Source organism: Seriola aureovittata, chromosome 9 (genome assembly GCF_021018895.1).
Source record: "Seriola aureovittata isolate HTS-2021-v1 ecotype China chromosome 9, ASM2101889v1, whole genome shotgun sequence".
Taxonomy (NCBI): Eukaryota; Metazoa; Chordata; class Actinopteri; order Carangiformes; family Carangidae; genus Seriola; species Seriola aureovittata.
Window position 1 is genome coordinate 4,699,173 of NC_079372.1, and position 16,192 is coordinate 4,715,364.

Sequence of the window (16,192 nt, forward strand, 5' to 3'; positions counted from 1 at the left end):
AATAATTGTGTCAAATGGATCATAAACTTGCTGTGGTTTCAAGAGTTGCTTTGTGGCTGGCACACACTTTGCACATAAAATTCACCTACAGAAGTTCTCAAATAAGTTCTCCCATTCCTAATATAATTTAAATGTTACACCATATTTATCTATTATTTAAAGTTTCCCTCTTGCAACATAGAGACTTATTACTAAAATCTTGATACACCTTTGAAAATGCATTTATATATATATATATATATATATATATAGTTAAAGTTTAACATCTGTCTAGCCAGGACGTGAAGTAAGCTGAATTTTAACGTTTGCTATTAACTTTTAATAATTAATCACTGATGCCTTTAATGGTGGTTTGATGAATGTTTTCACTGCAGTTTGGTGTTTTTTACTAACCAAGTGATTGTATCAGTTTTGATATTTTTTGTATATTTATAATAAAAAAATGTGACTGAAAATGATGTTTGTGGCATTTTTATGTAGAAGGTTTTTTATCTGAGATAAAGGAACACAAAGTATTTCAGAACACATGGATGAACAACCAGAAAGTCTTACATCAAAATGTGATATATTCATATACAAAGAGCTTTAAAGACAGCTGGTCTACACACTAATGTTCACAGTCAGACAACGTCCTGGTGACGTGGTGTGTAATCCAGTCGAACAGATCACGCCTCAAACGCTCCATCATGAAGCTTCCACAACAAGTAAGTCAACGTGACGACACAGAAAAGCATGAGCAGGTACAAGCAGAGGACGACCCAGCGACAGCGGTACAGCCAGTGAGCCAGGGGACGGTGTCTCCACAAAGATCCACACCTGAAGAGATCAGTCAGTCCATGTTTGTCCAGAGGAAACAATCATCAATAATCATCAGTCATCAAATGGCTCTTAACAAATCTGTTGACCTACGTGCCCGCAGAGATCCGCCGGTAGATACTCGCACTTCTTTTGTCCTTGTCTAACTTCTTCTTTGACAGCACAGCTTTGCCCTTGTGTCTCTGTCTCAAAGTATCCAGGGGGGTGCTGTAAGAAGGACACACATTTTATAGACGTTACAACAGTTACATTATGGGACAAAATAACAGATCACTGATAAAACAGAAATTAATTTAACACAGATTCATTTAAGGATATGCATATTATTAAACATAATATTAACTGACACTGCCTTTTGCACAGGGCTTAATAAAACAGGCTCTCAAGATTAAGTAAAAAAAGATGAGCATCTAGAAGAGCTCTTAAAATTTTCGTTTTCAATTGTGCTGGTAACTAACAAACTTGTAATTAATTGAAGGTCTATTTGTGTGCTGTCGTGGTTTTTGCGTTGCCTTGAAAACGTATTGAAACTCAGATACAACTAAATATTATATGAAACTTGTGTAGCTGCTACACTTGTGACATTCCTGCTCTGACATGTCAAAACGGTCTATAGCAGTTTCTCTCTAAATGTTGCCTGTCAGTCACAAACGCTGCAAAGTAACATAAGAGCGCTAAAAGACAACACATGTCAAACAGAGAAATATTTCACTGTCAAATAGGAACTGAAAATATAATCATGAAGAGCGTCAGCAAACTGGTGAATACTGCAGGCTCTTGCATTGTGTGGTGTTTCTGTCATTTTGTCAGATAAAACTGATCCAGATTCAGGCCTGTACTTTTTGTTCTGGGTTTTTCTGGTGACCGCTTGTTTTGATGGGGGACACTCTGGGTTGGGGACGGGGGATGGAGAGGGGTCTGCAGGAAGCTGAACAGCTGAAACTTCTGATGGAGTTTCATCCGGATCAAGTTGCCTGAAAAAAAACAACAACAAAAAAACCACATCGGGTGATGAGTTTCTGGTTTAAAACATTTCTCAGGTGGAGCAGATACGGAGCGTAAACCCAGAGTTGACCTGTCGTCCACTGAGCAGCTGTCGTCCTTGGCCATGGCGGAGCAGCTGGACTCTGAGCTCTGGGATGGAGACGGGCAGGACTTCCTGCCAGAGGACCCTCCATGAGCTGCCCGCTTCTTCACGTCCCGCTTTCTCTTCTCCTGTACAGACAAAGTCTCGAGGTCAAAGACACTATGTTTTTTTGTGTCTGTTTGTTTTTTTTTTAAGTCAAATCTTTATTTATAAAACAGTGCTGTAACAATGTAAACCTATACAAAAATTATATTCTGTTTAGAAAAAATAATACTAAATAAACATAAAGAGTGACGTTCTCAGATACCAAATTATACAAATGATAAAAGTAAAAAATTAAATAAAATGAAAAAAAAATTAACCTGATAATGGTGGAACTAAGGAACTGAACATTGGGTTAAAATAAATCAGATTTGCATATAAAATTATTAAGTTTGGCCCGGGCATTATTTACCTTTTTTATACATTTCAAATACAAGTAAAGAAAAATAATTTTTAAAATGAATTCCCCATGGGGGGCTTTTAGCAAAGCAGACACTTTGTGTTTTGGATGATAACAGTTGTAGACAGCGTGCGAGGGCTCAGTAAAGAAACCTTCTTACCTGGGTTTGGCTGGTGATGACTGATATACTGACCCTTCGACGGCTGCTGCTCTGATACAGAAAAGAGACAGAGGAGAATAAAAGGTAGAACTACTGTCATTAGATTGTACAATAAGCCAAAAATATCTCCATACCTGCTGAGAGCTTCTCTTTCTGCTGTCACCTTCCTCTGGATCTACGACAAGAGACCCAGTGGTCAGTCAAATATTTCACATCACAGCTGCACAAATGCTTCAGACAGACGGACCAAAGTGTCAGCAACCTGGTGAGGCTCTGGGGTCGCTGATGTTCTGCTGCTGGAGCGTCTTCTTGGCCTCTTCCAGCTCTGCCACGTTTCTGTCTTGTCGCCTCCTCAGATTCTCCACATGAGCCACCATGAGCTCGACCGCCCGACTCACTCGAGCCTCCTGTCAGACAGAAATCAGAGAGGTCGCAGCACTATTTTACAGCGAGGGGTGAACCAACGGCGGGTCATTTATAACGTGCTGCAGACCAAGAGTGAACATGTTGCAGGGCAGTGATGCAAGAATAGAAACAAATGTTGCGTTTCCAGGTTGTGAGGCCGCATTTAACTGGTTTCTTTATATGCTCTCAAACACGTGTCTTTTCCAGATGTTGTTTACGGTGTAGACTGATATAATACAGATCCTCTCCAGTGTGATCTGGGTTCTGCTTTCTTGTTTTCGTGCGTCTGTGCAGATGACACTCAGAGCTGGAGGCTTATTGTTTTCAGGCTTTCAGGTCACATTCTCGTGGACACGATATCTCAGTAACGCCTTGAAGGAACTTCTTCAAATTTGGCCCAAATGTTCAATTGGCCTCAAGCATGAACTGATTAGATTTAGATGGTCAAAGGTCAAAGGTCAATGTCACAGTGACCTCACAAAACGTGGTTTTGGTCTTGTGAACACAATATGTCCGTCACCTTTTGAGAGAATTTCTTCCAATTTGCTACAAATGTTCACTTGGACTCAAGGATGAACTGATTACATTTAGGTGGTCAAAGGTCAAAGGTCAAGGTCAGTGTGACCTCATAAAACACCTTTTAGCCATTACTCAAGACTACATACAGCAATTATGACAAAATTTCAAAAAGTAACTTAAAGTAGTCTGAGTGGAGGAGGCAGACAACCGCGAGGAGGTCGTTCTAGTGTTTGTTGCTGTTTTATAGATAATAGTCAGATCCTTTCTATCTGGAGGAAGTCTGCAGAGCATCTGGGCCAATAACTGTTTGTCAATGATGTACCAACCTTTAATATTTTTAGCTGATGGCTTATTGCGCACTGTGGGCAGATAAATTATTCACCTGAACACTAACAGTCAAGAATAACAACTTATAAACCTTTTAGTTTAAACAGATTTTTTCTTCTGAATCAAACTTTTAATCGGATCATTTCAACAACCCATCTCTCATCTGATCCTGTAGAAATATATGTAACCTGCCTCTGTATTAATTTTTTTTATGTTCTCTGTTTGTCTTCCAAACTGTGTGGGACTGCAAAAAACCTGCAGCTGGAAAACAGTTTAAAGGATCACAGGTTCACACATTTTAAAGTCTGTTTGCATGCTACAATCTTTCCTCCTGTTCATATGGGTCATTAAAAGATCCCTCTCTGCTGTGTTTTCAGTGTAGGTGATGGTGGGGACAAAATCCAGTCCTCATTCTATACAGAAGTGTATTCAAAAGTTTACTGCTTCATATGAGACGTCCAAATTAGACAAATTAAATGAAAACGAGAAATCTGAGAACTTTTTTTTGTTGCTCTGACATTTTTCCAGCTGTAAAATAAAATAAAATGAAATGTAGACTTAGATTTCGCGGCGCTGAGCGATCCAGAGGTGAGTCAGTGTACCTGGTGCACGGCCCCGAGGACCTCAGCTGTGTTGGAGATTCGCTCCACAGTCCCGCCGAGGATGTCCAGAGAGAGCTCCAGCCTCTGCAGGATGTTACTCCGCTTGCTGTCCAGACACAGGCCCTTCAGTGTCTGAAAACACACACACACACACATGTGACAGAGTCATAAAGACTTACTTCAGATCATCCCTCTCGTTCCGTACCTCCAAGGTCTCCCGGCCTCTGCTCAGCTCCAGCTGGATGTTCTCCTCGGCCAGGTTGCGGGCGTGCTCCTCCGCCTGCAGCCTCTGCTTCAGGGTGTACTGATCACAGCGGAAAGCCAGGGCGATCTGAGAGAAGGCGGTCTGAGAGAGCAGAAACAAACTCAGTAACTCAGTCACTCACTTTAAGTCGAGTTTTAATGCCTGTTTCCTGAAGATAAACTATATTCTGTTTTTTTTTTTTTATTATTCTATAAGGTTGAATTGACAATAACAACTAAACTGGAGCTTGGAGAAGAAACTGAATGTGATGAATGGTTTAAAGTTGTGAAAGAAGCGAGGGGGAAAGCTCACACAAAATAAGGAAGTTGTTGAATAATAATATGTGTTGGAAATGTAAAACTGAAATAGGAACTTTCCTACATTGTGTTTGGGAGTGTAGTTTGGTCAAACCACTCTGGATCCGGGTGTTAGACACTCTAAGCAGTTGGCTTGTTGTTGGATGTGATTACAGTCTGTGGAGTTATTTTAAAACACTGGAAGGAAACAGAGGCTCCTGAACTGAAAGAATGGTTCAGTGCAATTGTGGAAACATCATATCACCTCACGAATGTATGCTCAGTAGAATAAATGGCGATCAGGAGGAAGGGGTGTCCCCCTGGGAACTGCTCTGGCCTCACATTAAAATGGGAGACATGTCATCCCGTAGTACGACTCAAGATCTGTGACGTGCTTTTCCACTGTTGTTTTGTCTGTTCTGTTTTTCTTTTTCCTTCTGGGTTTATTTTTTTTTTATTTCTACTGAGTCAATATACTGGAGTCTTCCCCCATGGAAGATGTTACCATGATGTGTTCTATATGTATGTCATGTACCGAGCCTGCCAGAAACCAAGGAACATTAAAATTAAGATTAAAAAAGACAATAACAACTAAACTAAACTGAAACTTGAGGAGAGTGTGAAAAGACACGTTCATTAACGTCACTTTTTTAAAATAAAAATGTGTCTTCAGCTCTCACTACTACAAACCAACATTAGGACAGAAGGTCATAATTAAAAGATTCAAAGCACATTCATGCAGCACATGCACCATATCAAGTATTTCAAAACACACAATACAAAGAGGAAAAGCTGTTGAATTAGATTTAAACATCATCTAATCTGTAGGATATCATGGTGAATAAGGAGCGGGAGGCCTTACCTCCAAATCTTTCTCTGACATCTCTACACTGTCAGGAAAAAAGAAGCAGGGTGGAAATCTTAATGTAAGGTCAAATGAAACCATATATATTATGATGCTGTGTGACAGTCAATAAACTGCACCTGTTGAGGCCGACGCGCTCTATGATGGACAGCTCGTTCCAGCTGGTGACTGGAAGCTCCTCTTGGCTGGTTTCTGTTTCAAAGATAAGATCCAGTTGAAATTTAGAGCCGTTGCATTGATTACTGGTGTTTTATTAATGAGTTTGTTTTGCTTTTCTTTAACTGTTACCTTCCTCACTGTCCTCACTGCCCAGCATGGTGGACAGACTGCAGCTGTACGTCTCTGCTTCAGGCTGAGAAGATGTTCAGAAACATTACCTGTCACTGATCGATGCCATCATCAAATACAAGGTGTTGATCAGTATTAAGAGGAGCAGGCAGCTGGGAGATTATTTGACTCACCTCAGCGTTCATCACTTCATTAGCGGCTGTCTTCAGGAGAATAATCCAAACGTTGTACTCAGGTAAAAACCAGATTAAATCCTTCAAATCCTCTTCATGGTCAACAGCAGATTTTTCATTGTCGCTGAAAACACAAACACATTCTCACAACAGGTTCCTGTCGGTGTTTGGTTCATTTTGTCCCTCAGCCTTTCTCCTGTACTGAGAATAGATAATCCTATTAAGAGATCCACAGTCAAAGCAGAGCAGGACAGCCACCCCAAGAGGCTCATGGGTAGCTCCAGTACATGGCTCAGTCTGTTTTTATCTGGGGTAAATAATTACTGGTGTTGTCCCAGGTGATGAATCAAATGTGACTCCTCTGCAGCCGCCATCGGCCTCAGTCCTGAGAGAAGAAGAACATATACACTTCACTACATCCTCACGTCCTCTGGCACTAGATTCTCTCTCTCGTTCTAAAGAGCAGGAGAAAAAAACTTCTGCTTTACTTTGTTTTAATGCTCTGAGCTGTTGGAAGTGTCTGAGGATCCGAGTGCTGCAGAAAGCTTTAGCCTCTCTGTTACATTTCATAATTGTTTTATTGTATTTAGATTTTAATGTTCTACTCCATCCTTGGCTTTTTTCTATGTAAACATTTTTTTAATTAAAAAAAATTCAAGAGTAGTATTAGTTTTGACCATTTTCATTCCCGTGCAGTTTTAGTTTGTATGAACTGTTTTAATATCAGCTTGTCTGTCATGTACATAGCACTCCCAATTACACTTTGCTGTATGCAAGTTTAAGAGTCTGATGGACCGACAAGCAGTTAAATCCTGAAGCAAATGGAATGTTTGGATTTCCTGCAAATACATCCGCAAATTAAGGTGAGAAACATTTTGAACTTGGAAAGTGACATTCACCAATTCCAAACCTGTCTGTATGTATGTGTGTATATACACACACACACACACACACACATTTATTATTCATGTAGTTTTAAACCCAGGTGATTCAGGCATATATAGATATTTCACTTGACTATTGCATGTGCACTGAGTGATTTTTACAGACTATATGAACAAAGGTAACTAACATTACTGAGTCTTGAGCATCGACACTGTTTACAAGGAAAAATCATTGCAACTGAAGATGATTGTCTAAGAGCATTAAACTCTAGACTATGAGAACCAGTTTCACACCGTCAGTGAACACAAAGCTGACAATTTATAGAGAAAAAGAAAAAAAAGACCCAAAAAACTGAAGTTTGGAGCATGTCCTTTTTTTATTAAACAGAAAAGCCATCATTTAGTAGAGGCGCTGGGGTTTGCCCATGGTGCTCTTGACGTAGAGGGCGCGCACGTTCTGCCAGTTCTTCTTCAGCAGAGACACCAGGAAGTTGACGGCCAGGTGGATGTTGTACACAAGCTCATCCTCCGTCATCTTCACGTGTCCTACAGCCACGGCCAGACAGAGCACCTACAACACAAAGATCAATATACTGTTCAGTGACCCAATGATCCATTTCTTCAATATAAGGTTAGTGTTTACCACTAGACCTGGATTAAAAATAAAGACTGCAATTTGAATGATTCAGTATCGATGATTATAACCCAGTGCTGGAAGTGGCCATTACATAATGCACAAAAAGGTTATTTTAAGTTACAAAAATAAGATGATAGTTTCTGTATGAGGCCTTGAGTCACAACAGTCCCATAAACAGTGATGTAAAACAGTGAATAGTTCATATTTAAAAAAGGCATTGCTCACTCAATGAAAAGAAATGTAAGTTCCCAGGATCATTTCTGAAGCATTTTATTCAACATTGCTATTTATCTGATTTTACTGAATCAAGCGCTGCTGAACGTACCTTCTTCATCTGGAATTTGATTGTGGATTTGACCTCGTCCACCTTGGTGTTCAGGTTCTCGTTGTGGGTGAGCAGGGAGGGGAACTTGCCAGCCTTGTTCAGACCAGGACCCAGGATACGAGGGATCTGCTTGATCAGAGACTCTGAGGCCAGGAAGGCGTCGTACTTCTTGGCTACAGGAGGACAGCAGAAAGTGAGCAACATTAAAACTCATTCTAAATCATTAATGTTCAAGCATGTCAAAGGTCATGTTCTGGACTTCGTACCGAGCTTCTTGACCAGCTTCTTGTTCTTGTTGAGCTTCTTGAGAGCCTCGATGTCCATGTGTGGCATGTCGGCAGCTTTGGCCTCGTCACAATGCTGCTGGTCTCCCAGGACGCACACAGAGAACTTGGGCCTGGGGAGAGTCTTCAGCCTGCGCATCAACAAAGCAGTTAGCAACAATGCTCACCACCCCACTTCAAATCCAGGGGTTTTGGTAGTACGGCAGGGTGTGGCTGAGAGAGATCTCAGGTTTACAGTGGACAATGACTGAGTGCTGGGAGAAGGGACTGTGACAGTGACACCTCAAGAGACAGACTGCTCACCTGGACTCATTTATTACATTATCCATCACATATGATTTCCTTCAGATTCATGTGTTAATAATCATTTAGTCACTGTCCAAATACTGTACACTATTATAGAACATTATAGTACATTGTATATTCAGCACAGAAAATCTAGATATGCTTTGTCTCCATTTTATTTTTTAGTTATTGTATATAATTCGTTCTCTCATTCAACTCATTGTTCTGACTCTTTACAACTTATGATTTCTGTAAAGTGGCTGCTGTACTGAAATACACTGTACACTGAAATGTCCCTTTGAGATTAGTCACTTCATTCTACTATACTTCAGTGTTGAGTGCATGACCTGCAAATACAGATCAATAAAATTAATTCTTAGCCAAAACTCATTTTATAGATTAGTTATTACATTGCAATTACATGCATTCAACTTGAGCTCCTTAATGTGAAATAACATTTGGTTTTACATCTGGAAACTTAAAATACTCTGCCATCCTCCAAATGTACACCTCCCTGATTTTACTTTGTAGTAGAAAAATTCTTACCCATACCACCACTGGCCGGTGTCCAGCTGACCTCTTGGGTAACATAATGTTAACTGGTCGGCTTGAGGACATGAACTTACCAGCTCTGCCACTCAAAGCCTCCCCTCATGTTTTAAGACCCAGGGTAGGGGTCCGCCTGCTTCGCCTTCACCAGCCGAGGCTGAGTCGGCTCAGTCAGACTACCCAGAGTACTTCTCCATGTCTGCCCCTGGCCTGTCTGGACTGTTTTTAAAGTTTATCAAGCCTCTAAAGGCCATATAAAAGGCTGTTTTAATACTCAGACAGGGCTGGAAGCACACAGGGAAAAGGGTGGGTGAGACAGTAAAAGGTCGAACCTGACAGTGCCGGAGAAACGCTTGTCCTTCTGGGGATCATAGTTTTTCAAGCTGATCTGCAGCTCCACCGACTCCACGAACCTACAGACAGACAAGATTCAGCTGTTACACTGCAGTGTTCACATTATAATTTAGGACCACATGTAAAATATAATTTAACATAGGATTCACCATCATGTCAGTTGAGGTATGAAACATTAAACAGAATCTACAGGTATATTTACCAATTGCACAGACTTATTGATATTTATCTCATATTTATGTCAATACTCCACAGATGTAATCAACACAATATATAAAATCAAGTGACTTCCTGCCTTGAGCAGGACAGAAAATGGTATTAAAAACAAATGTCAACTTACTTCCTTGGCTTAGCCAGGGAGCCCTGCAGGACCTCCTTCACCGCTTCATACAACGTGTCCCTGGAAACCTTACTGTTAACAGAAAAACACAGAAACACTTAGGCCCAGCTGAAATGTTAGAAATGTCTCATTACCATCCAGTTCGTTGGCGGTGCTAAACAGTAGCGACAAAAAGTCACAAAACAGGAACAAAGCGCAGAAAGATTTGAATTAGTATGATCTAATATAGTTAATTTAAACATCTGATGTTTGATTGTAAACTTAAATGTGTTTTTTATCTTTGGATGACGGTGGATTGAACCTAAAACTTAACGTGGTTTCCTGCATCGGCGGAAGAGCCGGTCACATACGTTACATTTAGCTCCATCTATTCCAGAAAAACTGGACAGAGTAACACAACTGCCGTACAACGTAATTACACTACAGTGTTTGACGGCAAACATAGCTGGTGTAAATGTTATTTACAAGCTTATTTTTTTTAATTTATCGACTAAATTCGCTCTAACCTCATTTTCGCAGCTTGTCCCTCCCTCGTCGCTACGCTGAAAAGGAAGTGCTGAGGGAAGTGACGCAAAATAAAGGCGACCGTGGTGACGTCGCCAAAACGTAAATTACGTAGTTTTTTTGTTCTTTTTAAATAGAAATATAAAAATAATTACTTTTATATTATTTAACCGTGTGAGTTATTTCATTTTTCTAATTCTTCTTTAATTTACTCTTGTCCGCTCCCTGAATAATATTTTATATGTATTGTCTTCAGTGAAAACAATAAGAATGTCAAAGGAGCGTTGCAGTTCAATACCATGGTCTAAATGTCTAAATGCAAAGGCTCCTTCATGGGACACAGAAACCAAAACAGAAAAAACAACACACACATTTATAGAAAACAATATATTAGAAAAACGAATTTCAAAGACACAACAAAATAGAAAACACAAAACTTTAGAAACCACCACAACAGTTTAGAAAACATGTTTCACAAAACGGAAAAGGTAGGGACAACAATTCTTGCTCATGACTGAAGAGCACCCAAGCCACGTCCAATAGGCTACTTGTAATTATTATTATTTTTTAATAATAAACATTTTGCTGTCTGAATTGATTTTATAACAGTCTATGTTGGAAAATATTTGTATGTTGGAAACAAAAAATGTCAAAGCGGAGTTGCAGGCCAAATATTAGAGTTCCCAATAAAACAAAGTTCAAAAGATCCCTTAAGTATGGTTAATTAATTCTGGGTAAACTATGACTCCTTTCAAATGAAGAAACACTGGTGACAGACCTAACTAACCAACTAAACAAATAAATAAATAAATAAAAATATTTGGGTTAATATACAATTCATTCTGTTGATACTTATCCAGACCAACACTTGATGAATATGACAACACAATGAGTTTCATGTGCTGCAACAAATTTCAGGTAAACAAAAGTCAAGAATGCAAAGATTAGTTTTTGGAATAGTTTAAATAAAACTGTTAGATCCGAGTCAGGGGGGGATTTTCATAGTAAGAGGGGAAATCAGTCAGTGTCAAACAGGTGGGTTGAGGAGCTTCACTTTCAATTTAGATTATCATCAAGAAGTAGACAAGAACTTATTTAAACAGGTTTATTAACACGCATGAGGTCAGAAGAAACCTCATGGGTAACGCTTTACTCTACTCCCCCTATCTATATATAAATCACTAATAATCCATCATAATGTAGGATTAAGCAGATATAAGTATTTGTTAATGTATTGTCAACAACCATTACTCCTCCTATAAGGCATCCACTTTGTGAAAGCTGGTGATGTGTTCGCACTTCATGTGTGTGTGATTCTTTTCAAAGCAGCTTGAAGAGACTTTTTCAGGAAGGTCTCATTTAACATCAGGCAAGCGGACAGGGAGTGTTTGTGTGCAGCAGTCACCTAGAGAAAAAAAGAGATGAATACATATTAATACATACACAGAAAGATTACAAATACTTTTTCATCCACTGTTCAGCCAATATGCATGATATAAATGTACAAACTCACATGGCTGCTATATTTGGTGAGGACTGTTAACATCATTTTTGCGAACTTCACAGACTTAATGAACTGAGGACCCTGGCTGATGAGCTGTTCCGTGAACTGTGCAAACACTTCTTCATTCAAGTCAGGCTGAAAAAACAATAAACCGGCAACTCAATTACAACAACTATTATAACCTTTTTATATACAGTCTATGATTGTGAGTGGGTGGTCTTTTCCCATGAATAAACATTCAGCTGACCTTGGAGTCTAGCAGGCTGTGGATAATGGAGAGCGCCGCCTCAGTCCACGCAATTTTGAAAGTCATTCTGGAAGAAAAATAAACTGCATCAACAAACAACCCATAACCATCTGAGTCCATGACATCCAAACATCCAAACATCTTATCTTACTGCAGCAGCAGTAGTCTGTAGTGGGAATCCAGGCAGCTCTCTATCAGCCTGTTCAGCAGCTCAGCCTGTGGATTCCCTGAAAACCAAACAAAGTTCAAAATAGAAGATCAATTGATGTTAGGGCCAAGGACTGTGTAAAAGGTCCTGGCTCAGCCCTCTGTAACATCAAAGCATCTGTGTTGTTTATGTGCACTTGGACCAGGACACTGAATCCACGCCAGCTCCAGGACTTCTGCTCTGTCACTCATTGACTCTAATCCCCCTGCAACAAACTGTGCTAATAAATGATTAATTAACTCAGTCGTAGCTCAGCCTTTTCCTCACCTACGTTCTTCTCCATTAGAACTGGTCCGATGAGAGCGTGACACATTGGTCTGGGGTAATGGCCACACAGTGATGTCACTGCAGTAACCAGGCACCTTGAGGCCGGTTCTGACAGGGACAGGACCTGCACACATGTAGAACCAGGACATCCCATCAGTATCACACACAGCAGCACATTTCGCATCCTTCGCATATCCAGTGTTGCACCTTTTCCAGCAGGAGGCTCTTGATGAGTGTTGCTGCCGTGCTGTAGCTGAGGTCGGGAGAGAGAGCCAAAACACTGCTGCACAGTTTAGGCAGAGTCTGCTCCGGTAAAGCAGATAAACTCAGCATGTTACATAACACCTCCACCTAAACAGGAGAGGCAGAGGAGTTGGATTTGTCTCATCACAGACCATCAGTGAGCAACTGTATAATATGACGATGTGGTAAAGTGGAGCTATAAAGCACATTGAGGCTGGTACTTCACTATTTTCCTCCTGGTTTCTCCAATTCATTTCTCAAACTGGAGTACAATGTAAATACTTACAACCTTTGTGAAACTTTGGTTGAGGTGTTGACTATCATTTCTGAGCCTGTATTTGTTTATACTCGTGTTGTGTTGCACTACCTTGAAATTTTTGGTGTCCATATACTGTACATGACTGGGGTGAATAAATTATCACAAACACATATAAATATAACACAAGAAACACACAAAAGTCTAAATGTCGGGGTAAAACATTTGAAGTTCACTATAAAATACATTCTTGAGGACACACCTGAGCGGGGTCACAGTTGTTCAGAACTTTGAACACATCCATGGAGCTCTGGTCCCACTGCAAACACAATAGAAATAATTATTATGCTAATACCAAACATCACTTAGAGTCTGTGCTGTTAAAGTGTGCTGGCTAGGTGAATTTTTTTTACCTCTGTCTGACTTTCCAGTAATTCCTTTATTTGAAGAACAGAAACCTGAAAAATTACAAACACAGTATACCAATTATGTTATTTCAACTCTAACTTGTGTGATAAGAGTCTGCGCTTCCTCACAATGTCTCTACCTTTATATGTTCAGGCAGGGAATCCCGTGGACTGTCTGCAGCCGGCTGCAGGTCTTCAGCAGGAGTTTCTGCTGGAGCATCTCTTTCTAACCTTCCTGTTGTCTCCTCATTGGCGCTCTGTTCTTCTGCATCTACACACTCGCTCCCGCAGATATCCATCTTTATCCGTTTGCTCTGCTGTGCCGTTTCTTTATCGCCTTCAGAGTCCAGAGTCACAAAACTTCCTTTCCTTTTCCTTTGTGTCCCCTGCTCTGATAAACCAGAAGACCTCTGAGATTCAGATCCCGATGGCTGACCGCTGAGACACTTGGCCCATCCTCCGGCCGCACCGAAACCAACTAGACGCTGTGACAGCTCCTTGAGTCTCTGGCTGCACGGTGGAGTGCACAGAGGCTCCTCACTGTGGACCCCCAGGCTTCTCTTCAGCTGTCTACCCAAAGCGGTGATCCAGGGGTTTGGATGAGGGTCCTGGCCGAGGCATTTGAGCAGATGGAGGACAGAGGTCTGAGGAAGCACCGAGTGGACCAGATAGATGAAGGACAGCAGATTTTGTTTGAATAATGCAGGAAACAGGCACACCATGGGTTTACTAGAATAAGTGAGGAAAAAAATGGGTGTGAGGCGCAGGCACAGGTATGTGACATAATATAGTATAGGATGTCAACAGTTTGTCTTTGCTCGAGCTCAAACAATTAGTTGATCAATTGATTGACAGAAAAAGAATCAGAAACTACTTTAATAATCGATTAATCATTTAAGTCATTTTTCAAGCGAAAGTAGTGAGAGCAAAAACCTGTAAAGACATTTTGTGGTTTTTGGACTTGGACGTTTGAAGACATGATGTTCAGCTCTGCAAAGTTGTAATGGCCTTTTTTAGTTTTTTAAACTAGACTTGATTCAGCACTTTTCTGGTGCGTAGTCGAGGATTGTAATTTCAGAGCGACAGCTGTAATGGTATTAAAAAGAATCAGTGGGGTGTAGTTGGAAAATGTAGGAGGATAATCCCAGTATTAAAAATCAGAACAGCAGTTTTAAACCTGCTGTCTCACTCAATCTGACTCACTTTTTATTACAAGGAATAATAACGACAGTTTTAGTTGACTTTTTAATTTTTTTATGCTTTAATAGCCTTGTCTGCATTAGTAATACTGCGTTCATACTAGTAAAAGAGGCCTAAATAAGACTGATATGTGATTAAAAAAAATTTAAAAAAGACCTTCCTGACTACCTAACCAATGAGAGTTTAACTTTTTTTCTTGATAAATCAATAGATTTTTTTGGCTTGTAAAACGTCAGAAACTTTGAGAAATGCCCATCAAAATTACTCCAGAGCCTAAAGTGACAACCTCACACTCCAAAGCAGCAAATCCTCACATATGAGCTGAGTTTGGCATTTTTAAATGAGAAATTAAAGGATTACCAAAATATCAATATCAACTTATTTTCTTCAGCTCCAATTGTGTATACGGTGGGATAATATATTCTATAACAAAGCATCATATGCTACAAGCGCTTCATATGTTTTATATTTGACTTTTAAAATAACTAGTAAGTTGTCAAATGTGTGCAGTGCAGTAGAAGTTTAAAGTGGCCTGAAAAGACAATCAACTAAATGTGCAAGTACCTCACCAATGTGCGGTTCCTACACAGCTCATCTACCGTTTCTATAGCAAGTAAAATCTCACACCGTTTATGTTGCTATGCTGAATTGGACCGTTGTCCTCTCTTCAGTCACCCACTGCTGTGTACCTTTACTCACACACTTAGTGGCTGGGCTTCGGTCTCTGGACATGTTACTTCGTCCTGGCACAGTGTTTCTATGAAGTGACCCAGGGACATGTCGGGGTCAGCCCGCTGCTGCCTGTGGAAGACGTCCAGCGCTCTGCGGGCGCCGGAGGCTCCAGACATCAGCGACCGGACCAGCAGCTTCGACTGGCCGTCAAACCGGCTCAGAAACATCCCGGCGATCCGACTCCCAGGTAAAGTCTTCCTGCTGCTGCTGCCGCCAGTTTGTTGATATTTCTTCCTCTTACGTTTTATTGCGGTTGGCATTTGGCAAACAGCTTTTATGCTCATTACCGCCACCAGCCGGGACGGAGTGCGGATCTGAATGAGTCTAATAAGCTTTATTATATTCTTTTCCAAAAATGTGTATCGCTTTACATCCCACAAGCCCTGAATGCAAGCGCAACAGTACTTTTAGTTCAGGCTTGGTGTGGTCTTTTTCCACTTTGTGTTTGAGAACCTCTTTCTTGCCGATACTGAGGACAATAAATAAATCACGTTCTACAATTTCCTGTAAATTGCAATACTCACATGTACCAGCTGCATGTTACCAATCTTTTGCTAAACATGCACGTGTACTAATAGGATGTCCAAATCTCATTCTTGAGATGTCTTTTCAGTTCAGCTAGTTTCACCAACTTTCCTTTGGATATTGTTGTAATGTCTAACTTTAGTTTCCCTGTTCCATTCTTCCAGCCAACTCTTCATATCGTCTAATTTATTAGTTGCATCGTTTCTTAATAAGATTT

At 40.4% G+C, this 16,192-nt stretch overlaps 3 protein-coding genes across 5 annotated transcripts; all 3 read right to left on the minus strand.

The window, feature by feature from the left end:
- Positions 1 to 122: 122 nt before the first annotated feature.
- si:ch211-163l21.11 (serine/arginine repetitive matrix protein 2) lies at positions 123 to 2,903 on the minus strand. Its single transcript, XM_056383997.1, has 7 exons — positions 2,768 to 2,903; positions 2,640 to 2,680; positions 2,506 to 2,556; positions 1,892 to 2,031; positions 1,656 to 1,790; positions 910 to 1,023; positions 123 to 816 (listed from the first exon to the last, which is right to left on the minus strand). Exons 1-7 carry the CDS (start codon positions 2,880 to 2,882, stop codon positions 666 to 668), a joined length of 747 nt encoding a protein of 248 aa, XP_056239972.1. The 5' UTR covers positions 2,883 to 2,903; the 3' UTR covers positions 123 to 665.
- A 4,558-nt stretch (positions 2,904 to 7,461) lies between these two features.
- Positions 7,462 to 10,478, minus strand: rpl10a (ribosomal protein L10a). Its single transcript, XM_056385706.1, has 6 exons — positions 10,389 to 10,478; positions 9,883 to 9,954; positions 9,521 to 9,601; positions 8,337 to 8,485; positions 8,071 to 8,243; positions 7,462 to 7,679 (listed from the first exon to the last, which is right to left on the minus strand). Exons 1-6 carry the CDS (start codon positions 10,391 to 10,393, stop codon positions 7,509 to 7,511), a joined length of 651 nt encoding a protein of 216 aa, XP_056241681.1. The 5' UTR covers positions 10,394 to 10,478; the 3' UTR covers positions 7,462 to 7,508.
- A 280-nt stretch (positions 10,479 to 10,758) lies between these two features.
- Positions 10,759 to 15,659, minus strand: fance (FA complementation group E). Of its 3 annotated transcripts, none has more exons than XM_056385703.1 (10): positions 15,418 to 15,659; positions 13,659 to 14,247; positions 13,525 to 13,569; positions 13,374 to 13,430; positions 12,820 to 12,963; positions 12,613 to 12,736; positions 12,289 to 12,364; positions 12,138 to 12,204; positions 11,900 to 12,025; positions 10,759 to 11,791 (listed from the first exon to the last, which is right to left on the minus strand). In XM_056385703.1, exons 1-10 carry the CDS (start codon positions 15,615 to 15,617, stop codon positions 11,687 to 11,689), a joined length of 1,533 nt encoding a protein of 510 aa, XP_056241678.1. In that variant the 5' UTR covers positions 15,618 to 15,659; the 3' UTR covers positions 10,759 to 11,686. The 3 variants fall into 3 exon arrangements, with proteins under 3 accessions (XP_056241678.1, XP_056241680.1, XP_056241679.1); XM_056385705.1 differs by having other exon boundaries at positions 15,346 to 15,427; XM_056385704.1 differs by lacking the exon at positions 12,820 to 12,963.
- Between the last annotated feature and the right edge of the window lie 533 nt (positions 15,660 to 16,192).

Bases quoted from the DNA above. Each gene is read 5' to 3' on its own strand.
- si:ch211-163l21.11 (XM_056383997.1), bottom strand. From the start codon at position 2,882: ATGGTGGCTCATGTGGAGAATCTGAGGAGGCGACAAGACAGAAACGTG. The intron at 2,681-2,767 runs GTTGCTGACACT...CTCTTGTCGTAG, and splicing joins CGACCCCAGAGCCTCACCAG to ATCCAGAGGAAGGTGACAGC. The intron at 1,024-1,655 runs GTACAGGCCTGA...TCCTTCTTACAG, and splicing joins AGAAAAACCCAGAACAAAAA to CACCCCCCTGGATACTTTGA.
- fance (XM_056385703.1), bottom strand. From the start codon at position 15,617: ATGTTTCTGAGCCGGTTTGACGGCCAGTCGAAGCTGCTGGTCCGGTCG. The intron at 13,431-13,524 runs GTAAAAAAAATT...TTGTGTTTGCAG, and splicing joins TACTGGAAAGTCAGACAGAG to TGGGACCAGAGCTCCATGGA. The intron at 12,737-12,819 runs GTGCAACACTGG...ACATGTGTGCAG, and splicing joins AGAGCCTCCTGCTGGAAAAG to GTCCTGTCCCTGTCAGAACC.
- rpl10a (XM_056385706.1), bottom strand. The intron at 9,602-9,882 runs GTAAGTTGACAT...GTCTGTCTGTAG, and splicing joins TCCCTGGCTAAGCCAAGGAA to GTTCGTGGAGTCGGTGGAGC. The intron at 7,680-8,070 runs GTACGTTCAGCA...TTTGTGTTGTAG, and splicing joins TCAAATTCCAGATGAAGAAG to GTGCTCTGTCTGGCCGTGGC.